The sequence below is a fragment of the Lynx canadensis genome, chromosome B4, assembly GCF_007474595.2.
Source record: "Lynx canadensis isolate LIC74 chromosome B4, mLynCan4.pri.v2, whole genome shotgun sequence".
NCBI lineage: Eukaryota > Metazoa > Chordata > Mammalia > Carnivora > Felidae > Lynx > Lynx canadensis.
Window position 1 is genome coordinate 134548529 of NC_044309.1, and position 26549 is coordinate 134575077.

The 26549-nt window shown below is 57.3% G+C and overlaps 2 protein-coding genes across 4 annotated transcripts in view; both read right to left on the reverse strand.

Moving 5' to 3' along the window:
- Positions 1-10564: 10564 nt before the first annotated feature.
- LOC115517811 (cytochrome P450 2D15-like) lies at positions 10565-16043 on the reverse strand. The gene is made up of 10 exons (XM_030320817.1): positions 16027-16043; positions 14906-15137; positions 13802-13973; positions 13062-13214; positions 12808-12968; positions 12183-12359; positions 11879-12020; positions 11502-11689; positions 10916-11057; positions 10565-10816 (listed from the first exon to the last, which is right to left on the reverse strand). Exons 2-10 carry the CDS (start codon positions 15092-15094, stop codon positions 10638-10640), a joined length of 1503 nt encoding a protein of 500 aa, XP_030176677.1. The 5' UTR covers positions 15095-15137; positions 16027-16043; the 3' UTR covers positions 10565-10637.
- A 4120-nt stretch (positions 16044-20163) lies between these two features.
- The window catches only part of TCF20 (transcription factor 20), a 104219-nt gene continuing 97833 nt past the window's right edge, over positions 20164-26549 (reverse strand). For all 3 annotated transcript variants that reach the window (XR_003970075.2, XM_030320820.1, XM_030320819.2), the window contains one exon: positions 20164-21428. Coding sequence is in view for 1 of the 3 variants with exons in the window: in XM_030320819.2 (XP_030176679.1) it covers positions 21411-21428 (18 nt within the window). In the remaining 2 variants the exon portion in view is untranslated. The remainder of the gene's footprint in view (positions 21429-26549) is intronic.

Here is a 26549-nt window from a genome sequence, read left to right on the forward strand (position 1 = left end):
CGTGCAGCATGAACTCACAACCCTGAGATCAGGAGTTGGATGCTCTCCTGACTGAGCCAGCCAGGCACGCCCCAGAAGTGACTTTAATCTTTTAAATTTAGTGAGGCTTGTTTTATGGCTGCAAATGTGGTCATCTTGGTAAATATTTCATGTATATATGAAACTATTCCTCAGGGTCTTTTTTAAACGTTTTATTTATTATGGGGGGGGGAGGGGCAGAGAGAGGGAGAGAAAGAGGGAGACAGGATCCCAAGCAGGCTCCGTGCTGTGAGCACAGAGCCCCACATGGGGCTCGATCTCATGAATTGTGAGATCATGACCTGAGCCGAAATCGAGAGTCGGATGCTTAACGGGCTGAGCCACCCACGTGCCCCTAAGCATTCCTCAGTTTTACTCACCCATACTTCTGTCATTATTAGTTACATTCATAGTAATTTGGGGAGGGTAAAAGTTACTGTCTTGAATGAGCATATGTCTATTTGGTGTTGTCAAGCTCCTCGAAGGCAGGCTCTATGTCCTGTTTGCCTTTCTATCCCCTCCACGTTTTTCCTGGCCCCAAACGGAGGCTCAGCGGACCCTGGTTGAATGAATGGATGAATGGATGACAGTCAGAAATGGTTAGGCTGTGTTCCTGTTTTTGATGCAGAAAACATCCTCTTGGGTTGCGTGACAAGACTGAGCCTTACACACCTTTGTGTCTTTGAGTCCCTACAGGACTTGGCACGTAACTTGACACATCGTAGGGGCTCAGGCAGCGGTGGTGGCCTTGAATGGAACTGAAGAGACAGCTCCAAAGGTCCCGCCTCTGACCTTTGTAGGGGGTTTAAAGCCACCCTGAGGCAACTGACAAGCTGTTCTGGCCACAGGTGGAGAGGCCGTCCTGTCATAAAGCCCCCTGGGACGTGATGTCACACACAGACACCACTCTCCTTGCAAAAGGGAGGGGCCGCGCCCCGGCCCCCCCACACTGAGCCGGGCTGCAGTGCCCTTCACGGGCTCGGTCCTGGAGCCAGAGGGAGGTGAGTGGGCTGCCTGGACACTGAAAGGGTCCAAGGGCACTCTGCAAATCGCTGACATCAAGGTGGGCAGCTGTGGTAAGGCGGCTCGAAGGGCGGCCCTCAGTAGCGCGCCGGAGCAGGTGGAAGTTGTCTTTGCGACTCTCAGCTCACTGTCCCCACAGCCCTTCCTGCCTGGCCTTCCCCTTCTCCCTCTTCTCTCCCTCTCTCCCTCTCAGGACTCATTTACTCTCCTCTCCGCCCCCAAACCGCCGCTCGGAGAAAGCCTGATAACTTTGCTCACGCCAAGTTAGAAATGACTAGAAAGCTTCCTGCCAAACATGTTGCCGGCACTTTTCTCAGAGAAGGTGACTCCGGACAAGGGAGGCACCGTAGTGACCTGCGGAGAGCTGAAGTCAGCCACGCCTGGAAAAGGCCCACTGGCTTTGGTGGCTCAGCGCCGTTGGTGACCTTGGCGAGAGAGGTTTTGGAGGTTTGCGGGGACAGGACCACGCTGAAGCAGCCGTGGACCGAGGGGAGGAGTGAAGACGCTCCCTGCAGACGGCCCGAGGGCTGGTGTGAAGGATAGGGCGCCATTACAACGGTAGCTGGGAAGGGATCTGGTTCAAGGGAGAAGGCCTTTTTCAAAAATTCTTTTTTTAATGTTTTTATTTATTTTTGAGACAGAGAGAGAGACAGAGCATGAGCAGGGGAGGGCCAGAGAGAGGAGGAGACACAGAATCCGAAGCAGGCTCCAGGCTCTGAGCTGTCAGCACAGAGCCGGACGCGGGGCTCGAACTCACGGACTGTGAGATCACGACCTGAGCTGAAGTCGGGCGCTTAACCGACTGAGCCACCCAGGCGCCTCGAGAAGGCCTGTTTTTAATGGAACACACGAGTGATGTGTGAAATGCTGATTAGGAGCCGGTAGAGAAGGAAAGGCTGAATATACCAGTGAGAGAGGGGACCCCAAACACCCGGGCTGTGAGAAGACCGGATGGCGTGGAGCACACAGTGGGGCTGGGCCCAGAGAGTGGAGGGCAGCCGCGTTCCTGAGGATAAAACGCCTGGGAGCAGAGAGGCGGCAGAGAGTTGAGGGAACGCCCATGTGGGGGCGTCTGTGTTCTTTGCTGAAAGTGGGGAAGGCGGAGTGGGGGTTGAGGTTTAAAGGGAGATTCCGAAATAGTCCCTGGTGAGAGTGGGGAGCTCCCTGGGAAGCAGAGGCTCCAGGCCACACTGGGTCCCGCTCACAGTGGAGACCTTGACTTCACAGTGGTGGTGGTTCGTATGGAATCGGCCACCGATGGTGGGATTTCAGTCAGAGAGGGTATTTTGAAGAGGCCAGGGATATCCCCAGGACTCCTAAATTATACTAGTAAATAATAGTGATTAAAAGCTACCAATACTTTTGAGTAGTTTCCGTTATGCAGCATTTCTGAAATAATTAGCCACCTACATCTGGGGTCATTTTTTACCAAACGTTCAATAGAGCGATACCTTTTTCCTTACTCCTCTCCCAACCCCCTTTTCCATCCCGATTCTCTGGGAGCTGCCTTTCCAGCTCTGAGGGTGTTGAGACCAGCTTTTGCTTGGGGCTCTGAGGTCTTGGGAGGAATCCCTGAGTGTTTTCCAAGCTCTCATCGCTAGCCCACTCCATCCTGAGTTTGGCTTCCGGCTGTGACCTGCGGGCCATCCCCGGGCTGAGCCCTGTGGGCAGATGTCCTTGCCATTCCCCCCACTGCCTCTGGCCCACTGCAGTCCCCACAAGCCACCAGGTAAAGGAACGCTGGGATCCCCGGTCTGCGTGACGCACTGACTGCTGACCATCTTTTCTTCTTAGACTGAAAATGGTGTTTGGATTATGCTGCCAGAGAGAGAGGTGAGGTTTCAGCGGGCCCTGTTCCAGGGCCTCCAATGACCAGGAAGGGGGACCCCCCGCCCCCGGGTCTAAGAGGAAGGAAAATAGGGTTCTCTCTTCCCTTTTCCTTGACTGTTACGGTATCCCTGGGACTCAGGGTTGGGGTGGAGGGCCTGGTCCTGGCACGTGGGGGACATGCCTCTGTGTGTGTGTGTGTGTGTGTGTGTGCGCTTGTGTGCGTGCGCGCGCACACACACACACACACACACACTGGGAGCCAGTGTCCTGGCAGCATCAAGATGCTCTGCTTCTCCCAAGGGAGGGGTCCCAGAAGAGGAGGGTGAGTCACGGGGATACTATTTCTGATCTGGATTGTGGGATCTGCCCAGAGTAGGGGGAGCTTTGGAGGACTTCAGGGAGAAGAGCGGACCCAGCGCTGAATGAGCAACGATGAATGCCCAGCCAACGCTGGGTCCTTGCTCCCTGGCCGGGAAGGCAAGGTGGGGACCCGTGAACAAGTACAAGAGGAAAGGAGAAGGGAGTGTGCTCCAGGCTCCAAGGCTGGCTGTCAAAGTTGGCAGAGGCACTGAGCCTTGCCTGCGGGGCAGCAGAAAGCCCAGGCTGGGCCCTGTTACGGCTGAAGGATTTATTCACCCACAGTGTCGGACACGCTCTGGTGGATGTGGTCCTGGGGTTTGGGTTGGGAGGAAAGCTGGTACCCACCCACCAGCGAGGGCATGAGACAACACCCCAGCCTTACACTCAACTCTGCTTTCCTTCCAGGCTCTACAAGTCCCTGTACATAGTACAGGTCTTCGTTCTTGCAGGTAGGAGCCTGGGAGTGGGTGACGGCAGGAGCTGGGAAGCTGGTTCCCGCCTCAGGGCCACCCCCACCTCCGACCGCCTACCGGGGCTCCTAAGGGCCCCTCGAAGGCCACCCAGCTCCCAGGGACTGGCCGTGCAGCTCAGAGTCAAGGCTGCCCTTCTGTCCCTTTCTTCCCTTCCCTTCTTTCTGCCCTTCGTAGTTAAACTAGGATTTGAACCCACGTTTGCTTCTAAAACCCATGCCTCCACGCTCCCCAGAAAATCCAGGAACCAAAACCCATACAATCACAGCAGTGACCTTCCAATTTTTGCTTGCATACCTTTTGAGAAATCATACACCCTGCATACATTTTGCTGCCTACCATCTTTCATTATAAGTTCAGTTTAAAAGGCTATGGTTTCTGGTATATTGTAAATACTGACATTTTAAAGTGATTACATCACTCTTTTAAATGTTTTAACTGGTCTTTCTCCACCCGCCCTCAGGAGTGGTGTACTACTATTTCAGGAGTCTGTGGGGAAGCCAGTCCCGGGACCAGAGATCGCTGGGGAATCCCCACAGGTAGGCACCTCGGGGGCCTAGAGGCTGGGATGGTCTCACTGTAGCCTGAACAGGGGTCACGCTCCTTGACCTCAACTGTTGACTGACCGTGTGTGTGTATGTGTGTGCATGCGGGGGCTCTGCAGAAATTTGCCGGTGTTCCTGGCAAAGTGTTAAACAGAGGCCCCACCCCCCACGGGCTGGCTGGCGGTCACCCCCGGGCCTCTGTGGCAGTGGCCTCCACCAACCAAAAGGAACAGATGATCCCCCATTCATGTGAGTAGCCGTGGAATGTGGTTCAGCGCCCATGGGTGGATGAGGTGGTGGCGGGCAGGACACCTGCCTGGGGTTGCATACTCTCCCCCATGTCCCAGATCCGAGAACCTATGGCCGAAGCCCCTGCTCCCAGCCCTGGGTCAGAAGAACGCAAATGGATGCTGGACGCTCACCCAGGGCCACGTGCTAGATTACGTGCTGTCCATCTGTTATGTCATTTGAGCCTCACGGCAACCCAGCAGCTCACACTTTACACAGATGGGAAACAGGCCCCCAGAGGGACTAGATCCAGGTCGCCCAAGTGATAGTACAGAGCCACATACCTGATCTCTGGGGGCCTCCTGTTTTCTGCACAGCGCTGTTGGGAAGAGGAGACTCCCATAGAAACAAGGTTATCGGTGGCCCAGAAACTCTGAGAAGTATGTGCTACACCTTCTGGGGGTGACCATTCAGAGGTGGGGAGACCCTAAGAAGGCCCATGTTGGCAGGTGCCTTGGAGACCACTGAATCCAACTTCACCTCCTTTCTTTGTTGTTGCTGATTCTTAAAGCAACCGGTCAAATTTCCATTTAAAAATTTATTGTCACGGCACCTGGCGGCTCATAGGGTTAAGCTGCCAACTGTTGATTTCGGCTCAGGCCGTGATCTCGTGATTTGTGAGATGGAGCTCCAAGTCGGGGCAGTGTAGAGCCTGCTTGGGATTCTCTCTGTCCCTCTTTCTCTGCCCCTCCTCCACTCGCTCTCTCTCTCTCTCTCTCTCTCTCAAAAATAAAAATAAACATTAGCCAATGAATTCCTACAGTGGAAGCTGAGGATGTAGCTCTCGTAACAACTGCACATTTACTGCCCCTCCAGCACTTCACCTCCCCCAGCCTTCCAGTGTAGACAGCTATAGCCTTGTTTTGGGGTTGTAAAATTTTTGAGTAATGACATTTTTGCTTGTTAAAATCCTTTAAGTAACATTGCTGTTTTGCTGTATTTATATCATTTTGGCTTTTAAGCCCCCCACCACGGCAGTGGGCTTTTTTTCTTTTCTTTTTTTTTTTTTTTAATTTTTTAAATGTTTATTTTGAGAGAGAGAGAGAGACAGATCATAAGTGGGGGAGGGGCAGAGAGAGAAACACACACACAATACAAAGCAGGCTCCAGGCTCTGAGCTGTGCGGTGCTCTACCTCACCAACGGTGAGCTCATGACCCGAGCCAAAGTTGGAGGCTTAACCGACTGGGCCACCCAGGCGCCCCAGTGGCCCCTTTTTTGACAGGCATACACAGCTGTGTAAGCAGCACCACAACCCAAACCAGAACAGTTCCATCCCTTCTGACAGTCCCTCCGTACTCACGGGCAGCCAGTCCTTCCCCACTGCCCCCGCCCCGACCCAGTGAAGAGTTTTCCGTTCCCATACTGCTGCCTTGGCCAGATTGTCCCGGAAGTGGAGGCATCCCCGACGCGGCTGCGCTTCTGGTCCCTAGCTGCGCTGGGTGCGCCTGAGGCCTGTCTGGGCGCATGCGCAGCAGTAGTTTGTGCCTTGCAGCGGAGCAGGCGTCCTTCGTGGGGATGGACCAGAGTTTGTCCACAAACCACTTGAGCTATTTGGGTGTTTCTAGTTTGGGACAGTGACAAATAAAACCGCACTAAATATTTGTCTACAAGTTTTGTGTCGACATCGGTTCTCCTTCCGCTTCGGTAAACACCTGGCCCCGGGAGTGGGGCGTGTGGTTAAGTGTGCGTTTAGTCCCGCAAGAAAACCGGGACTTTTCCAGAGCGGTTGCTGCCGTTCTGTGCTCACACCGGCCCCGAATGCGAGGTTCCGGTTGTCCCACATCCTCCCCAGCACTTGCCATTGGTTTTTAGCCATGCCAGTGGGTGTATATCAGAATTTTTATTAGACCAATATTGAGGGTTTACATTTTTAAACTATGAAAAATAATATTCCTAGCGGAGCCAGGAATAGTATACCGTGGCCGCTCTTCGTGTGTGATTTTGGTCTTGCCTCTTTTTTAGTTTTCTACCTACAACTTATCCAAGCTGTCTGCCAAAAAATCAGTCTCCTTGCAATACATTTAGAAAAATTAGGTGCTTTATCAATATGATGGTTTTCGTGGAGCCATAGCTCATGGAGCCCTCCCTCCTTCTGTTTCCATATGGACAGGACACCCTTCACGATGTTCACCGCTGAGCTGTCCCGGGACCTCTCTTTCTCATGGGTCTGGGGAGCACTCCACTTCCATGTTGGGGAGCTCACATCACTCCTTCATTTGGGTGGGACCCAACCTCTAGGAGAACCCCTGCTTCCCGAGGGGGGCGTCTTTAGATCTCACATATCTGAAACAGTCTTAATTCATATTCGACCAAGAGTTTGGATAGATACAGAATTCTAGACTAGAAGTATTTTTCTCATAGGGTTTGAAGATCCTCACTGTCTCCTGGCTTCAACGACTTTCAAAGGAAAGTCTGACGAAAGTTGAATTCCTGAAACAGACTTTTTTCTTTGTATTTCTGGAAGTTTGGGGGTTCCTTGTCCTCAGTGCTCTCAAATGTATTGATGGAAGGCTCTGGGGGTGGGTCTCCATCATCCATTGTCCTAGGTACTTGGTGATTCCTTCTCTTCTGGAAACTCCTGTCCCTCCCCTTTGGGAAATTGTCTTGATAAAAAAGGGGTGTATTCATTTGGTATCTCTCCCCTGCCACCTCGGTCTGTGGTCTCTGTTCCCTCTCTCAGAAAGATCTATGATTTAGCTGTGGGAGCTCCTGATCTCCTCTCTGTTCTTTCTGGGAAAAAAAATTTTTTTTTTCCAACTTTACCTTCTACACTTGGATTGGATTTTTCATTCCCATTATTATATCATATTTTTGTGTGCAAGAGTTAGAGGTTTTTTGAACATTTCTGTTTTACAGCCCATTCTTGTTTCATGAACGCAAAGTTACCAATTATTGTTTGAACTTTTTCTCAAATGACTGGTAGTTTTGAGGTGTCTGTGCATGCAGACATCAACAGTGGATTAGTGTGTAGCTGAGGTGGCCTTAGACGTCACCTCAGCCTTGCCTCCCTCCTCTCCCTCCTTGTCACGCAGCCCGTAGGGGAGACCTTAAGGCCAGTGTGGGGGCTGATGGATAAGTGCTACCCTGTGACCACTCAGGTAAGGGCTGGGGACCCCTCTTCCCCTGGAATGGGGTGGCTGTCCTGGGCGTCCTTGGTAGGTTCAGTGAGAGGATGGGCCAGGCAGGGAAGGACTCCCAGCCCCTCGCAGCTGTGAGTCACTTCTGTTTTCCTCTGTTAGAGACGCAGAGTCAGGAGTGGGAACAAGCAAGCCTCCGAGGTAAGTGAGGCTGGCTCCTGTCAGAGCTCCATGAGGCGCAGAGACACCCCAGCTAGTGGCAGAGGAATCCCAGGGGTAGTGGCACCCCCCCCCCCCCCGCCCCCCAGGAAACTCACCACTCACTGAGCAGGGAAGGACTTCCTTGGAAAGGCAAAGAAGTACACACGCTCCGGGTGTAGAGAACGGGGAGGGAGGAGGCATCCTGAGGGCCTTTCTGCCCACCTCTACCCTCCTGACCCTCCCTGCAGGCCGTGACCCCCAAGGCAACTGGAGGACTGAATGATGCTGCGAAGGAGGATCCTGACCTCCTGGCTCAGCGTGAGGGGGAGGGGAGGGCCCCAGAGGCGGAAGCAGCCAGCTCCGTTCCCGCCAGGAGGGAGACGGCTGAGGAGGAAGAGGTGGCAGGGACCCCAGACTGGGAGGTAAGGAACAGCCCCAGCGTGGGCCCCACCGAGAAGCCCCAGAGCCCGGCAGGGTGGGGGCCGTGAGGGAAAGGGCAGTACTGGGGGGATGGGGCACCCCCAAGACCACTGGGCCGGACCGCCGTCCCAGTGGCGCAAAGAGCCGTGCGGAGCTGAGAGGCCGCACTCCTGGTGTGAGCGGGGCGGGTCTGAACCCTGCCTCTCCTGACTCCCTGTGAAGTGAGGCCTTAGTTTCCCCATTTGCGTAGGGTAGAACCTGTCTCATCCCACCACTGTGTCCTTTCTTTCTTCCCAGGAAAATAAAAAGGTCCGTAAGGAGATCGCAATATACCCTCCTGGTAAGATGGCAGGCCCCACCCCGATGCAGGACTGCCTCCCTCCCTGATCGCAGCGACGCTGCAGAGGTCACAGATCACTCCTCTCAGACCTCCTGGCCTGGGTGGGGAGGGGAGGGAAGAAGCCCAGGTGTCCAGATGCCGCATCCCCCCTAATGTCTCCCCTGCCTCCTGCTTCCTTCCTGGTAGCCGGGAACTTGGAGCCACTCCCCCCCGGGCTGGGGGAACGGCCAGCCTTTCCTGAGCCTGTCCCCCCAGCATCAGAGGGCGCCCTGGCTCTGGGGAAAGGTCCTCCCAGCAAGGGACCCACAGGCATGCCTGTTTGTACTTTCTAGAGGCCTCTGAGGTGGCGAGTGAGGAGGAAAGGCCCGGGGCCTGGGTCCCCCAGCTGCTGAGGAGGCTCTGGCTGGGCTGGTTCCCAGCCCCTGACACCCGGAAGACACAGAACCACGAATGACAAAGTAGCCAATAAATCCACAGTTACTGCTTCTGCAGACCCAGCTGCCTCCTTTCAGAGGCTTCGTGTCTTCAAAAACCCAGCGAGACCCTGTCCACAGTCCCTGTCCTGACCAGCTGCAGGAACACCACCTCCTGCCACTGAGCCCTGACACGACGGCAGATACTCTGCACGGGCCCTCTGACTCAGTGCCAGGGGACAGACCAAGTCCCCTGAGTGCTGAGAGCCGGGCGGCTCCATGTCATGAAGGCATTTAGAAGGTGCTGGTGGGACCTCTGTCAGGGATGCTGTTGGGTGTGCGTGTCCTCTGGTAAAAGAAGCCTGGGGGGGGGCTTCTGACCTGAGTGTCTGTGGTCCCCAGGCTGTTCCCTAAATGCACCAAGGGGGTCTGCACAAGACTTGGCGAAGCATCCCATTGTCAGAAAGCCTCAGGTGCTCCCCAGGTGCGCAGTCCAGAACCCGCCGGTTGTGGGGGTGGGCACGGAGGGGGGACAGCAGTCCTGCTCCTGGCCACGGCTCCAGGCTAACAGGGTCACAGCCCGAGAAGTCAGAGCAGGAAGACAGGACCCGGCAGCCATCTGACGCCAGCAGCTCACTGGCTGAAGGGGAAACAGAAGCCCGGGGCAGGGGAGGGACTGGCCCAGGGTCACACGGTATCCTGGCAGAGCAAGGATGAAAGCCAGGTGTCCTCCTCCAGGGTCTCCACGTGGCCTCCTCGTCCTCTGACCATTCCACTGTCACATGGGTCCAAGGTTGACCCCCGTCCCCAGGGCGTGCCTGTGGCCCACAGGCCTCCCTGCCTACCCCTGGCCAAGTCTCCCAAGAGCTCAGCCTGACCCAGCCGCTCAGAGGACTGTGCCCTAGGCTGGGGCCAAATGAGTGTCTTCCTGCTCCAGCCTGGCCACGAATGGCAAGTCCTGAGCAGGTGCCTGAACGCGAGCATTTCCGAGGGGCTAGGAAACGGGGCCCATCCTAGTCTGGGGTGACTGAAAGGCTCAGGGAGGTGGCTCACTCCTGGACGGCCATTAGGCTTCTCAGGGAAAGCTCTGGCACCTGAGGACCGAGCCCCAGGTGTTAACCTGGCACATCCCTCCTGGCCCTCCCTGAGCGCCTCACCTTCGGGGCTGTCGTAGATGAAGTGGGGCAGAAGGGTTGAAGGTGCTGCTGAGCTGCTGGCCTGTGGGGTGGGGTGGGCGGTGTTGGACCTGAGGTGGGGGTGTCCAGGCCGAGTGGGGTCCTCCCCACCCCCCCCCCCGGGGCCTGGGTGAGATCTCTCAGCAGCTTGTTCTCGCTCTTCCTGGCACGGGCCGGGACCTTAGACATTGTCACTAACCAGAGTGGCCGATATTGGGTCTCTGGGTGAGTAGGGGGTAAGCTTGTCATCTTCTGGCCCTCGGTATACCCGGCTCTCAAATGGGATCGAACGCAAGGTAAGGACGGAGAAGGCAGGGGTAGGGGCTGGCCCTGGGGAGGCTGCTGAGGCCCCATCACCGCCAGGGGCTGGTCACGGGGCCCGAGGGGACTCAGAAGCCAGGGTGGAACCGCCAAACTGGTTTATTGCATATCAGGGCCCCTGCTGAGGAGCCAGTTGGGGGGCTGGTTCCTCCTCCTAGCGGGGCACGGCACAGAGCTGGTAGGGGGGTGGGATCATCAGGAAGGAAAAGACACCATGGTCGCTGGGCCGGGGTTGCCCCACAGGCACGGAAAAGCTGAAGCGCTGTAGCAGACAGGTGAAGAAGAGGAAGAACTCCATGCAGGCCAGGGGCTCCCCGAGGCATACGCGGCGGCCTGCGGGTGGGTATGGGGGTGCTCAGTGAGCCTGGGGGCCTGGGCTCCACCCTCCGAGACTCCCTTGGGAGGGGTCAGTGAGTTGGGCACCGCAGGTACCTGCAGAGAAAGGCATGAAGGCCTCCTGCTTGACGAATTGGCCCTGGGCATCCAGGAAGTGCTCGGGGTGGAAACGGAAGGGCTTCTTCCAGACCGTCTTGTCCTTCAGCACTGACGATAGGTTGGTGATAAGTGTTGTCCCCTGGCAGGAGACGCCTGGCATGGGTGGGGTCTAGGCTATGGGACGCCCAGACCCCTGCCACCGAACATGCATGGGTGCACGCTCTGCCTGGCACACACGGGACTCTTTCAAATAACCCCGTGGCCCAAGAAGCTTCTCAGCACCTCCTTTGTCCCCATGGCAGGCCGAGTGACTCACCACCCACGGGGGTCCACGCTGCCACCTGTCCCTGTGCACAGGCTCCTCCAAAACCCCGTGCAACATTTCAGTCTGTCTTCCCCACCTGACTTGGGGGCTCTGAAGAGAGAGGCCGGCCCTGCCTCTGCTCCCATCCCCCACATCCACCTAGGCTGGGATAGTCGGTGCTTGCAGAAATGAGGATTGGGTGCCTTGGGTCCCCGCCCTTACCTGGCATTGGCCATGCTGGGTGGTGCTGAGCATGGGTGCAGAGGGCTGCAGACCTACCTTGGGGATGAGAAAGCCCTGTACTTCAATGTCTCGGGATGTCATGTGGGGCATGCCCAGTGGGACGAGGTCCCCAAAGCGCTGCACCTCATGCATCACGGCCATGGTGAAGGGCATGCGGGTCTGGTCCGCCATCGCTGGTCGCTGCACCGGCCCTAACACTTCATCTATCTCCCGTTGGACGCGTCCTAGACAGACAAGCATCCCCACAGTGGTCAGAACCCTGAGGTCCGGGCTCCGACCTCTGCCTGACTCTATGGAGGGGCCCAGGGCCCAGCTTCCGCTCAGAGCTTCGGGGGGCTAGAGCAAACTTAAGGGGCCCCAGCTGGTTCCCTCTCCTCCCTCATCCATCCATCCGGGCCCCAGGCTGAACTCACGCTGCACGTCCGGGTGCAAGATCATGAGCAGGAGGGCCCAGGTCAGCGTGGCTGAGGTGGATACCATCCCAGCAAGAAACAGGTCGGCTGTCACCATGAGCATGTTCTCATCATTGAAGCTGCTCTCGGGGTTCCCCCTAGCCTGGGCCGTGCCAAGAGGGTGAGCTGAGCCAGAGGGAAGAAGCCCCCAGATGGCCTCCCACCCTGCACCCATCACTGATCACTGGGTGATGTCCAGGCCCCACCTTCCTGGGCCTGGGGTCATGGGATTCTCAAACCACCACCACTGTCCCCGACACCTCACCTTTTCTATTTCATCCAGGAAGGCCTCAGTCAGGTCTTGGGGTGGCTGGGTTGGGTCCCGGGTGATCCTGTGCTCCTGGACTAGTTCATTCAGGAGGGTCAGTAAGGCCTTCTGGCTTGAGAAGACCTTGTCAGCCAGTCCCGGGACGCGCAGGAGCACAGGGATGGAGTTCAGGGCCTGGGAGGGCCACAGATGGGGGACCTTCCTGTGCTCAGGTGTTCACTTCGATCAGTCAGGTCCCTGCCACCTCCCGGGTGTCCCCACCATTGCAGCGGCTCCTCCCTAAGTTCGGGCCTTGATCCTCTTTCCTGGCTCGGGGCCCAGAAGGATAAATCTAAACCCTAGATCTCATGGGCTCTAGTGGCTTCCAATGAAGCAGGTACAGATTCCTTCCTGGGCCCTCTCCTGGGCTCCTGGACCCTGGGCCCGCCTCCCCGGCTCCGGGTCTGCGATGATCTCCCCACCTTCTCCAGACCCTTTGTCTTGGAATGCCTTTTCTCCCAGGCCCCTCCGTACTCCCCCTCTCCCTCCTCCCCCACGCCCTCCTCCGGGAGGCGCGTTTTAGGGCGGAGGCCGCCTCCACGCAGCTCGCCCTGCAGGGCTCCTTGGCGCCCCCGCCCCGCACCTCACGCGCGAAGCCGCTGTCCTCCTGCAGTCCCTTCAGTGCTCCGTCTATCAGCTTGTGGAGGCGCGGGTCGTCGTACTCGAAGCGGCGCCCGTAGGTGAGGGAAGAGATCACATTGCTCACGGCTTTATTCAGAAGCGCCCTGGGGCTAAAAGGGCGTCCTGAGAGGGGACGGTGCGGGTCAGGGGGTCTCCTCCATCTCTTCCCCAGCCCCTCCGTCCCTGTCTCCTGTGCCCCTCAGCCCCCAAACGCACCGGCATGGTCGGCGAAGGCTGCACAGAGGCACGAGGCCTCCTCGGTCACCCACTGCTCCAGTGACTTCTTGCCCAGGCCGAAGTTGCGCAGGGTGGACAAGGCGAAGCGCCGCTGCTCGCGCCACTCGCGCCCGTAGCGCGCCATGAACACCCCTGGGGCGGGGGCGGGGCGGGGCGGTGGGCGTGGTTTGACGCGCCCGCCCAGGGCACTCGGCCCCGCCCCCTTCGCAAGGCCCCGCCCCTGCCCCGTTCACAAGCCCGGCCCCCTGCCCGCCCCCACAAACCTTGCCCCCCACGCCCACTAAATCGCGCCCACTTTGACACCCACTTGCCGCTGGGGACTGGTCTCTCTGCCTGCCCGCCAGCTCTCCTCTGCTGGGGGCAGGTGTTGGCATCACTCTGCCCACCTTGACCCCTGCCCAGTCGGGAAAAGTCCTGGTCCGCCCCCTGCCTCGCCCATACTGTCTTCCTTCTCCTCATTCCCGCCCACCCAGACGTCCATTTCTTGACCGATTCGGCCCTGGGCCCGCCCCTTCTCGGTCAGGCCCCGCCCTCATCCGCCTCTATCAGGCCCCGGCACTTGGCACCAGATCCTTCCTCCACCTGCGGCCACTCCAAATTCTTTGACTCTTCCCTGCACTGCATGTCCACGATCCTGCCTCCACTTAGCCCTGCCGGGTCTTGAGTCACTGCTGGCCCAGTCCCCGCCGGACCTCGGTCTGCCCCCCTTCTCCGCTTGCCTTGGGAGCGCGGCCCGAACCCCAGGTGCTCGTAGATCGGCATAGGTGGGCGGTCTGCAGTGTCCTCGCTGTGATAGACCAATGCCTCGCGCACGGCCTCCAGGCCGTTGAGCACGACCACGGGCGTCCAGGCCAGCTGCAGGCTGAACACGTCCCCGAAGCGGCGCCGCAGCTGCAGGCCGAGGTTTGAGGGCGTTTGTCAAGCCCGGTTCCGCCACCCCACCCCCACCCCCAGCAGGCTGCGGCCCCAGTCTCATGGCGCTAGCCTTGGGGCACCCCTAGGCCTCCGGCAGCACGCTGGTGCAAGGGCGATATCTGGCCTAGTGACTCTGGGTTAGGGTCTACGGAGGAGGAGCTCACGCTGGATCCGACCTCTCAGCTAGGACTTTGCAAAGGTCACCAAAATTGTCAGTAGGCCAAGTTAGGATCCCATTCTACAGGTGAAGAAACTGAAGTTTATAGAGGTGAGCACTGAGACCCAGGAAACCACAGCAGCAAAAGAGTAGAAACCGTCCCCGTAATTATGTCACCCTCGGTTTCCTGATTTAAATGGGGCTCCTATCTGACTTCAGCTCAGGTCATGATCTCACTGTTTGTGAGCTCCAGCCCCAATTCGAGTGAGCCCTGCTTCTCGCTCTGCCCCTCGTGGGACTCTCTCTCCCTCTCTGCCCTTTGCTCACTTGTGCCTTCTCTCAATAAATAAAATAGAAAATAACACAAAATAAAATAATACAGTAATTTTTAAAATGGGGCTCATGACCAGACTCTGTCCCCGATTCTCAAGACCTTTCCTCCTGCTGTGATCAGAAGGGACCCAGGTCACATAATTTAAGCGCTGCCCAACTGGATCCCAAACCCACTGCCAAGCCCACACCCCACTCCAGGCCTTTGCCCTCTTTGACCTTTGATTGGAAAATCCCAATCGTCCTTCGGGCCCTGCGCCGAGGCCGGCCGCAGTCGGCCTCTCACCCCTGCCTCCTGCGCTCGGCCCATCTCCTTGTGCTCTCCTTGTGCGGCCTGTGGCTTCACCCCCCACCCGCCATCCGCCGCCGCTAGGCGGGGTCCCCATCCCCCTCTGCTGCTCCCGCCTCCCGCCTTCCTCACCCGGTCGAAGTAGAAGAGCGTGTCCTGGAAGTCCATCTGCAGCAGGTTGCCCAGCAGCGGCAGCGGCATGGGGCCTGGCGGGAAGCGGGCAGCCCAGAATCTGCGCCTGTGCAGAAGGTCCACCAGGAGCAGGAAGAGGGCCACGGCTATGGCCAGGGGCCCCAGAGCATCCCCGGTCAGCAGTCCCATGGCCGCCTCAGTGCGTGCTGGCCTCCTCCGGCACACCAGGTACCTAGGACCAGGCCAGATGGGACGCTCAGCACATTTTGCAAGCCTAGCCAGCGCGGGCCCTCTTTCTAAAGGGACCCGAGGCCGGCCTTTGCCCTCTGCCCTGAGTCAACATGTCAGGGGGACCGTGCTGCCAGCGGACATGAGGAGGAGCCGAGGAAGGTCAGGTGCAGGGGTGACCGTCGAAGTCCTGTCCCTCTTGGACTCTCGGGTGCTTCCCCAGGGTAGTGGGGTGAGATTAGTGGAGAGACGAGAAGCCCACCCCTCAGCCTGACTCTGCAGCTCTGTTAGAGGCTCCGAGGAAAAGCCAGGGGTCATTGGACTTGATTCTGCCACCCACCCATCGTATTAGGCTCGCACCCCTTAGTGTGGTCCCCGCCTCGTCCCCAGAACACACCCTTGTCTTCCCATATGTTACCTGCCCCCTTCCAAGTTTATTACTGGCACTTGCCCAGTGCCCTAGGGAGGTCACAGTGATCAGAGGGTCCGTGGTGGCGGGGATGACGTTCTTGGTGTCCCCTTCACACTAGTTCACTCAACACACAGAGAAACCCACAATCACGAACCACTCACACATTCAGACGCTACCCACGTGTTCACACACTGACCCGCAATCCCAGCACACATTTACACACCCACAAAACCACGCACCACTTACACACACACACACACACACACACACACACACACACTCAGACCCAGCACCAAGTCACCCTAGTTCCCGGTAGCTGCCCGGACCCCACCCCTGCCTCCTGCCTCTGCCCGAAGTGGTGCTGTGGCCCCTCGCCTGGTAGGCGGGCCCAGCGTCCTCAGTTCTGGCCTGATCTTGGCCTATCGAGTTTACATCTGGGGGAGAGGAGGCAGCTGGGTTGTTTTCAGAGCTTCCTACTCACCCTGACCGCCAGTTCAGTGGCCCGGAGACGCCTTCCTAAGTTTGTTACAAATTCGTCCTTGGACCTCCTGGCTCTTGCGGCCACCCGAGTGATGAATGTCCTTCATGCCTGCCCCACTTTCCGGCGTGGGCACTTTCCCTTGTTGACTGAGCTGCCGCTGAGCTCAGGGCGTGAGGGTGGCTTAGACCCGAGAGGTACCTCTGTCCTCCGAGGAGGAGGCCTGCTTCCTCCTCCTCCTCCTCATTTGTCCTTGAACATCAGCCGCTCAAACTCATTCTGGAAGACGAGGGGATGGAAATCCAGTGGGGCGCAATTTCTTTCCGCCCTCACAGGCGTCCCCTGCTGAGGACCCCAGGGAGTGAATTCTCAGGCCTCCCCTTGTGCCAGCGCCTTCCCCGCCTCCCCCTCCCCGCCCCCCCAGGCCAGGTCCCCCGTGGCTCCAGTCCCAAGCCTTCCAGTCCGGACTCCGAGGTCCTTCCAGGAAAGATGCAAACCTGTGTGCCACCCGCACCAGGCTGGAGTCGTGCCAACCAGATCCTTCCTCTTGCTCAGCCTCTCTGCCCCTCCGCGTAAGGCCTGGGTGACTACGCCACCATGCCCGGCCTCACGCTCCCTCTCCAACAATGGAAGGGGCGGGAATTGAAGCTGAATTGTTACATCAGTGAGGCTGGTGGGAACTCTGAGGCCAAAACCTGCTCGGATGAGAAGGTAGTAGACCCAGAGGGTGGGAAGGGGCATTTCCCGGGCAGGGTCAGGCCCCTTCACCCGTCCCAGGGGTGTGTGAGGCACACTCTCATTCTGGAAACAGCTGGACTATTCTCTCTCCCAGCTGAAGCAGGGCCTGGGGGAGGCATCCCTTACCCCCACCCCATCGCCCCCGTTCTCCCCCTGCTTCGCCTTCCCGCTGTAAGAGGACCAGGATCTTCCCGAGCGCCCTCTGACATCCCTGGCTCAGAGACGCCATTCAGAGGTGGCAACCCGGGGTCATATGGCTTCCCATGTTCGCAATTCCTGCTTGGCTTGTGGAAGCTGCTTCCTTCCCGAATTCCCACACCCCTACTCTCCTGCTGGGCCCAGGACCTAGTTTTTTGGGGCCCAGCTGGGCCTTCCCTGCATCTCGCCACGGCCAAGTACTTGATGGGCTTGGATTCTGTCCCACCCACACCGGAAGTACTATGTGCTGGGTACTGGGTGCTGGGCTAAGTACTGGCAACATGGTGGGAAGCAGATGGTGGGCCCTGCTCCAAGGTGCTCAGGACCCGGAGGAGGCCAGGCTGGCAGCGTGGGGACTGCTTTCAGGGTCATGGGGACACTGCCCCAGGCTGGAGCAGGACTTTCTGGAGGACCCTGGAGCACTGCAAAGTCTTGTGCGTGGTGGGGGTGGGGCAGCCGGAGGGAGGCGCCTGGAGGTGGCAGCTTTGCAAGTCTGGCTGAGGTCTAGACTGTGCGAAATTGCGGTCTTGGCTTCCAGGAGGCAGGGAGACCACTTCTAAGGCTGCTCGATAGAGCAGGAGGGCGAGACCCTAGGCACCCTGGGGGCGGGGGGTGGGGTGGGTTTTATCTGCCTCAGCTGCGCGCTCCTGTTCAGCGAGCGGCGACTCTCTACCCGGACCGCCGGTCGGGTGGTGTTAGCACGGGGAACGTGAGGGTCCGAGTGTCCGGTCACACAGTGGCCTTAGATAAACTATCTCTACCCCTTCTTTTGATGTATCGTGCCCACTGGGGGGTTGCGAAGGGCAGTGGCCTTTTGTCCAGGGCGGGGTGGCCTCGTGAGGCCTGTGGCCTTCTGCAGTCATTGTGCAATCATAGCTTCGTGTGCCAGGCGCTGCTGTTCACGTGCCCTCTCTGCAGCCCCTAAGGCTGGTGGCTTCCAGTTCGTGGTAGATCAAAGTCATCGAGCAGCATTAGGGTCCGTTTCAAAGTGCATGCTCTGAGTTACCGTTCCACACTGGACAAAAACTTCAAGGGCCAGCACTTGAGTTCCTGGGATTTACTCACAGACACACTCAGGGCCGCCCCCACCCCCAGTCAGGCGGTGAGGCTGCCCAGGAGAAGCGGAGATGGGAGTGAGCGCTTCGCAGGGACCACACGTGTCACTGGAGTTCGCCTGCCCAGGGAGGGATGGCACCAACACGGCGCGGACCGGGAACCGCCCACCCCCGGCACCCCTGGGAGGGAGCTTCGGCACCCAGCGAGGGCGCTGGGAACGTTGGTGGCATTTTGCTAGCCGTGACCCCTCTCCCTCCCTGCGGCATGGCGGCGCCTACAGAGGAAACCCCCCAAAACTCCTGGGGACAGAAAGAGGCAGAAGGTTAAAGCGGACCCTGCGTGCAGCTTGCCGGGCACACGGGCCTGGATCTCGCACCTGTCAATGCGAATATACTCAACACTGCACACTGGTTAAGATGGTAAATATTTTATCCGCAATTTTAAACTTATGAAAAAAAATCCATGTTATCACCATTGCGTACCTATTAGAATGGCCAAAATCCAGCACACTGACAACACCAAATACCGTTAAAGGTGTGAGGCAAAAGGAACTTCCATACGCGGCCGCTGAGAACGCAAAATGGCGCGGCCACTGTGCAAGGTGGCTGGTGGTCCCTTACAAAACGAAACCTTCTTACCGTGTGATCCAGCAAGATCCTCGATATCGACCCAAAGGAGTTGAGAACGGATGTCCACACAAAAACCTGCACACAGGTATTCACAGCAGCTTTATTCATAATTGCCCAAACTGGGAAGCAACCAAGACGTCTCTTGGCAGGTGAGTGAACTGTGGTACATCTGGACAATGGAATATTCCTTAGCACTAAATGAGCTATCAAGCCATGAAAAGCCGTGGAGGAACCTTGAATGCGTTTTCACTGAGTGAAGGAAGCCAATCTGACAAGGCTACATACTGTATGATTCCAACCATATGACATTCTGGAAAAGGCAAAACTATGGAGACAGTAAAAAGATCAGTGGTTGCCAGGGGCTGGGAGGAGGGAGGACAGGCAGAGCACAGAAGATCTTCAGGGCGGTGAGACTACTCTGAGACTGTAACGGTGGACACGTGTCATTACACCTCTAGTCCAAACCCACGGAGTGTGCAACACCAAGAATGCACCCAAATGTCAACTACGGGCTCTGGGTGACAACGATGGGTCTATGTAGTAGGATCACCGGTTGTAACAAATGCACCGCTTGGCTGGGGTAGGCTGTGTGTGGGGGGACCGGGAACACACGGGCACGTTCTGTAACTTCTGCTCAATACTGCTAGGCAGGAACTTAAGAGTGAGGCTTCCTGCAGAAGCTGGAAAGCCGGAGCCAGGAGCGGAGTGTGGAACGCAGCCACGCCCCGGGGAAACAGTCATTTCAGAAGCCAGTTTGAGGAAAGTCCTAGAATCATCCCATGTGCCTCGCTCAAGTATCATCGGCAAGTCAAAAGGGGACAGAAGAATAAAAGCAAAATGACAAAGAATCATTTGCCATTGGGAAAATATTTTCCTCAAGACACATATTTTTCAAGGTTTGTGGTTTAGCCCCTGACACCTGAAATCTATCAATTTCATTTGAACCGTGTTAACGCCAAGTCAAGACCAGACGGAAAGCCGCGCGGCTCAAAACGCCGTCATTTCCATGCAGGTCCCACAGCCCGCCCAGCACACCCACCCACGCCTCCGTCCTGGTGAGCGAAATGAGAAATGGGCCGCACGGCTTGATGGAGCCATTAAAACAGAATTAATCTGCCATTTCTGCAGTCCCAAATTGATGAGCACACAAGAACTCATTTATAATTGCTTATTTCTACTTCACAACATTCCTTCCAGTATTTCTGTTCTCTAGAAAAGTCCATTAACATTGCATTATTTTTTTATAACCTTTAAAATTAATGTTGATTGGAAATCTGTCCTCATACCAACTTAAGTAAATCTGCCCGTCCCCGCACACTGGCTGACTTCCACCCGCCCGGGCGGGGCCGCAGAGGAGCTTGGGTTTTGTGTCCTTCCAGGCCCCGCTGCGAGGGCCGCGGGGGCGCGGGAGGCTGGGGCTCAGCTGGACAGTCAGATGCAGTGGAGCAAAGCCACCTTTGGGGGCTGGAATGGGAGGAGGAAGAGACGCGTTTGCTTTACATTAAACCAAAAAAGGAAACAAGGTTAAAATGAAGTTTATTATTTTTTGATTTTTTTTTTGTTTTTTAAATAAAACTGTTTGTGAAACAGCCATTTTATCCCCACGGCAGAGTGACCCCTGAAAGATGCACTAACCCCTTCTTAAGGCCTTAACAAGATTTTTTTTGTACTTTTTCTTCTTTTTTTAAAACTCAGATATTTAAAAATTATACAATTTACAAAACAAAACAATACAACATAAAGAATCATGTAGCGTGGAGCTGCTCACCTGACAGGCCCCCTTTTCCTTTATAAAAATGAAAGCAAAAGAAAAAAGGGCTAACTGGGTGTTCCTGGTCAGCCTAACCACACTGATGGCACTCAACAGCCCCTCCCCCGTGTGCCGAGTCCTACAACTTAGATTTCCTGTCCCGTCCTTCGGCCTGGGGAGGGGGGGGGGGGCAGGGTACAGCTGCCAGGAATGCGTCCAGAGGCAGGCCACCCCCTGACCCTGCCTGCCGGGCGCACTTAGTGGGGCGCTCATGGTTCTCACTGGCCACAGTGACCCAGGACATAGCTGTGACCTTGGGACATCTGCCAATCTCACCCCCCAAAAAGATAAAAATTTTAAAAATAATAAATAAATAGTGTTTCTGGAAATGAAAAAATTTATTTGTGTTTAAACATCATTCCCCCACTCTTGAAAACACGGACCGTCCCCACATCCCCCACCCCCCCAACCCCCAAATCTTCCCACTTTGAGACGAATTAACGACAAAGGATGGTTCCGGTGTGGTCTGTCTGCTCTTTCAACCCTGGGTCTGCAGCTCTCTGAACCGGCGTGAGGCAGGCTAAAGATCAAAGCCACACCCCGTCCTTTATGAGACCAGCTTGTTCAATTTCACACTTAAATTTCACTGTTATTGGAACAAATTTGGAGTTCTTTAACTAGAGAATTTTAAAATAGAATCAAAAGGGATAGCGCACCTTTCATTTAAACAAAGTCTTTCCAGACTAAAAATAGATTTATATATATATATTTTTATCCCACCCTTTTAACCCCCCCTTTCCCATCATCCCACCCCACCCCCCTCCCCCCACATTGTCACTATGGAGATCGTGTCCATGGAAACAGCCATTCCAACTTCTTGGGTCTTTCTTTCCTGTGGTGTCACGGTTTGGGTGTGATGTAAGGACTTAGGGAGGAGGTGCTGGCGGGGCAGGGCGGGCGGGGCGGGGCCGCACAGCAGGACGGTTCTGGTTCCATCTCGAGTGTCCACCACCTTCTCATCTCCACAGTCTCACCTGGAAGACAGAACCGACACTGGGTGCCGGGAACCTCCGTGCGGCCCTGCGGCCGACAGCCCCCACTCCGTGGGTCCAGCGGCTGCAGACCCCCCCACAACGGTGCCATCGAGGCAGGAGACCCCCCCCCAAGACCGGTGGTGGCCAGGAACACGGTTAAAGACGGCAGTGACCCCGCCGGCTGCTCTGTGACTAGACTCTGTGCCCCGAGGTGCGGCTGCCTCCCCGGCAAACGGAAGGAACTGAGGCCAGGAAAGGGCTCCCCAACTGTCCTGGTGGGGGCCGGCCCGGAGTCGGGCAGCTCTTGGGGTGACCCCTGCTCAGGATGCCACCACCAGGGGCCCGGAGTGGGGCTCGGCACCGTGGCGGCCCAGAGCGGTCCTCACAGAGGTGGCCGAGCACCCAGGCGATCTGTGGAAGAACCGCTCACAGCCACAGCTGCTGGCGGTTGACAAGAGTGATACTTCACATGACAAAAGAACACTCTCCGGCCGGCGGCTCTGACAGGGGGGGCAGAGCCAGCTCTGAGGCTCCCCAGGCGCCCCCTGCCACGGTTCCTCTTCCAGCCCAGGCTCCAGGCTCAGAGAGATGATCCAGACGACACCCGGGGGCCAGTGGGGCAGTGCCGGGGGCCTCCTCAGACTACCTCACCGGTCACTGTGCGGGCAGAGGGCTGAGAGAGACACGCGGCTTCCGAGGATCAGTGCCGAACAATCAGCGGGAGCCGAGAGTGGCGGAGGCCTCCCCCCGACCTGCTCCCTGCTACTCAGAGTGCCCCCCTCTCCCTCCGACCCCCTCTGGTGCCCCCCTCCAACAAATAACCCCCAGGAAAACCCAGGCGGTGCTGTCCCTTTTCTGTCCTCATACAACTAAGAGGCAGGACAGTTAAGAAGGCTATCTGTGTGCAGGAGCTAAGAACCTTCTATTTAGAAGCACCCGAACGTATACCTGCCCTTGCCGAAAAGAGATGCCTAACTGCTTGGCGTAAAACATGGTTACACGGGAAGCCCTTCTGCAGAGACAGCAGGACAACGTCATCCCACTCAGGTGAGGCAAACTCCAGGGCTCCAGCCGTCACTCAGGACGTCCACGGCGACAGCGTGGCTTCCCTAGTTCTGAAGGTGGCCCTGGGCCCCAGAGGTCGCCCCGGCCCTTGCAGCCCATGCTGTGATTGGCCCCCAGCACGGGGAGACTCTCCACTCCGCCCTCTGGTTTTCCTGAGGTGAAGGCCGCCAGGGGAGGGGAGAGAACCAAAGGTCCCGTGTAAAGGTGATGACAAGGGTGGAGCTGACGGGATGACTCAAGCGACAGCCAGAGCGGGGAATCTTGCTGGGGACGCAGGACACCCGTCCAGGCACACCGCCTAAGGCCCTGCGTGTGGAGGGAGGGACAGGGTGGGGTCCCTTGGCGCAGCGCTGGGCCTGCAGCCCCAGCCTGTTGGCTGCTCAGAAGAACAGGCCCCACCCCGGCCCCCAACCTCAGAATGAAGCAGGCCCAGCACCTGGGGTCAGCCTGGCCGGGGTGGGGGGACTCGGCAGGGTGCTGACCTCGGGCTCTGGAGCGCCTGGTAGTCTAGGCGGCCGTGGCCTTTACAGCACCTCCTGCCTGGCTCTGTCTGCCAGCCTTGTTAACGGGGACCTTTCCTCAGGGTCTGATGTCAGACTGCCCCGAACATGTGACACCTTGAATGTCAGGGGACCCTAACTTCTCAGAGCTATTTCTAAAAAGCTGTTCCTTCGACAGGGAGCATAGGAAGAAAATTCGTGTGCCAGGTACTATGCCAGCAGTTTTACAGGGGTCCTCATGAGGACACCAAGGCCTGACCCCCGTCTCACAGGGACCCAAAGCCACGGGGGCTGCTGACAGGGGCTGCCGGGACTGGGGCTCCCACCCAGCGAAGCCCTTCTGTCTGGGCCCCCGGGACCCTGCCTTCGAGCCTCAGTCACCGCGTGGTCTTGTCCAACCACATGGGACGTGGCCGAGACAGCATGGTCCCGGGCGGGGAGCCAGGGGCAAACGCCGTGCCAGCTGCAGCCACTCGGCGGCGCGGGTTTTCAGTACTCTCTGTAAAAGGCACCTTGGTGTCCGGCTGCCAGGGAACAGGATCTCACCCTGGGCTACAGCCTTCCAGGACTCCCGCTCTCTTCCGCTCCCACCTTCCTTCCCCTTCAGCGTCACCTCTGTGGCCTGGACAGGCCTCTGGCCGCACAGGCACAGCCTACCTTCCCCAACCTTCTCTAACCGCAGCCAGAATGCATCACCCCAGCCCACCCTACCTGGCCAGTTTCCACCTGTCGGGGTGGGACCGTGTGCCGCTTTCTTCTCTGGGGCGCGTGCCCCCCTCTAACCGACTGCCTGCATTGCCCCGTGTGCGCGCTGGGCTAGGGCACAAGTGGGCAGATCCAAACACGGTTCCTGTCCTCAGTGGGGACACAGTTTACTGGAGAGGCACATAAGCAAGCAAACAAATGATTCCAAATTGGCCTAAGAAGGCTGCAGCTTGGGAAGGAGGTGGTTAGACAGGGGCTCAGGAGGGAAGGCCTCGTGAGCAAGTGACATGGAAGCAGAGACCCGAGATGAGAGGGAGCCTGTCACTGAAGATGGGGGGGTGGGGGGAGAGTACCGAGGCCCAGGGGGATGGCAAGTGCCAAGGCCCCTAGGGAGGAAGTCTGGCCTCCGAGGAGCTCACTGGACACTCCTATAGGCCTTTGGAGGCACGGTTAGGAGTTAGCACAGGGAGAGGGCGGGCACCCACCAGCCTGTCGCCCTGCTTCCTGACACTCACAAGTGGGGAAGAGGCGGCCCACTGGGTGACTATCTGCCCAAGGAGCTTTCCTCCCTGGCCATGTTGGCCTGCTGAGGGACAAGTGCAGGTACCTTGTCCCGGAAGGACTAGAACTCCCACCTCCCAGCCCCCGGGCTTTGTGTTAGACAGGGAGGCACAGGGTCCCACCCAGCCGGGCACAGCAGGCCAGCACCCCACGCTACACTGCACAGACACGTTGAAGACATTTCTTGACCGAATCCTCACAAGGTGGGCCATCGTCATTCCTGTCTTTACAGAAGAAACAGAAGCAGAGGCATTTAGCGGCCTGCCCCTGGTTACATAGCACTTTCTGTGTGAGAAAGGGGGGCACCAAGGAGCAGGACTCATGTACTCCTGTCCCTTCCCTGCCTTGTCAGGGTCACCCATTGATTGTGGCTCTCTGTTCCTAGAAAGGGCCCCAAGATGAAATGTTCTCTGTCTCCGATTACTGGGGTTCCCATACAATGTGTGGAGGGCCACTGCTCTCGACGAGATGGCTGAACGGAGAAAGCGGGACAAGGGTCCCGCCTTGTGGGGACAGCGTATGAAGAAAATCATTTCAGGTGGACAAAGCTGGACCCCACACCGATGGGCCAGGCCGTCACCACTCAGAGCTGCAGTGTCTTTTGTGCACGTGGGAAGCACACACCGACACTGAGGTCTCAATGCTGAAGCTTCCTGCTCCACGCAGGGGCCGAGGGCTACTGGCTGGCAGGGCCCGAGGCTGGCTGGAGAGGAAGCAGTTGATGAACGAAATTAAAATTCCCAACTGGAGTTCTGCTCACCAGGCCCAGGGCTCAGACTTCCTTTTTTTGTTTTTATCCCTCTCCAAACATGAGCTGGGATTCTGGGACAAAAACAAAAGGCACTCAGCACCAACTGGTTCTTTCCCTAACCTGGTCATCCAAGGGCACTTCCAGAATGTTCCTCGTGGCCCCTGTAGCATGTGGCTCTGCCCGGCAGCCAGGCAGTGGAGTTGACAGGAAGAAGGCAGAGCCCAGGCACAGGACAAAGGCCAACAGAAACAAGCTGGAAAAGCAACCAGCCTGCTGTCTTGCCCCAGGGGCTGCTCGGTGGGGAAGGAGGACAGGAACAGTGGCCTCACTGCATTCCAGAAACCCGGGGCTGCTGCTAGCAGCAGTGCGCTCATTTGGTTCCTGAGACCCAACCACCTGTTCTGCTCTGTCCCTTCCATTCCTCAGCCCCCTCCCTGGGAGAGGAAGACAGGCCTAACTGCAAAGGCCTCACTCGGCAGCCCCCTCGAGAAAGCACCACAGGCCTCCACAGCCTTGCAGCCTCCACCGCGGAGCAGAGGGGCCTTCTCTGGAATTCTGTACCAGGACCCACCTGAAGAACGAGGACTTCTCAAAGGACAAAAACCGCCACTGTCTGAGACAAATTCTATTTTTTCCTCAAATTACTGTTGGGTATTCCAAAGAAAGGTGGAATCTGCCGGTTGTAACAGGGGGAGGAAACGTGCCACAGACTAAGCGCACCTGTGTGGCTCTCAGACGCCGGGAGTAAACACAGAAGCCCTTCATTTGAAGAGAAATAATCCCTTAATGAACATTTCTGAGACAACTGGCTCCCCCCACCCCATCCTATAGGAGCAACCGCCTCAAGTTACATTTTGGCTTTTCTTTTTTTCTCTTTATGGTCTCTTTTCCTCAGTCCTCAGTGACTCCATGTGGGGGGGGGGGTGGGCAAGGAAGCCAGTTGGGGAGGAGGGGACGCCCGCTGCCTCTGGGGACGCTGGTCCTCTAATCCCATTTTCACAGATGCACGCCGCCCTGACCACGAGCCCGGACACACTCGCAAAAAGCATAACTCAATCTCTTGAGGTTTTTAGGAGTAAAATTAAATCGGATGCTAAAGTCTCCTAAATCTTTGAGGGGATTTTCCTTCCCTTTGTACTTTTGCGCAAAGGAGTCCTTCACAGTACTTGGGGAAAGAGATTTCAAAGAACAAAACTGGGAATTTTTTTGTTTTTCAAAGGAAAAGCCACCATAAGCTTTACAGAGAGGGAACAAATAAAAAAGGACAGCCCCCTGGCTAGAAGCATTTCTGAGTCGGACACGGGGTGGGCTGCTGGCAGGGCCTGTCCCAGAAGCCTCCGGGAGCACCACACATGCACGTGCACGCGCACACACACGCACGCACCCACGCGCGCACGGCCTGACTTCAGCTCGGTCACTGTGAGCTCCGACGGGCAATGGGACAGCCTCAATCACCCCTCCTCGGGCTCCAGGGAAGCTAAGCGACGGACGGGGAGACGTTCTATCCACCTGGTGTCGGCCGTCCACGTGATTAAAGAC

What these genes read in the sequence shown, in the direction of transcription:
- LOC115517811 (XM_030320817.1), bottom strand. Translation starts at nt 15,094, where the DNA reads ATGGGACTGCTGACCGGGGATGCTCTGGGGCCCCTGGCCATAGCCGTG. An exon ending in AGCCTTCGCCGACCATGCCG is followed by an intron (nt 12,969 to 13,061) that starts GTGCGTTTGGGG and finishes GTCCCCTCTCAG; the next exon opens with GACGCCCTTTTAGCCCCAGG. An exon ending in CTTGCACCCGGACGTGCAGC is followed by an intron (nt 11,690 to 11,878) that starts GTGAGTTCAGCC and finishes TTGTCTGTCTAG; the next exon opens with GACGCGTCCAACGGGAGATA.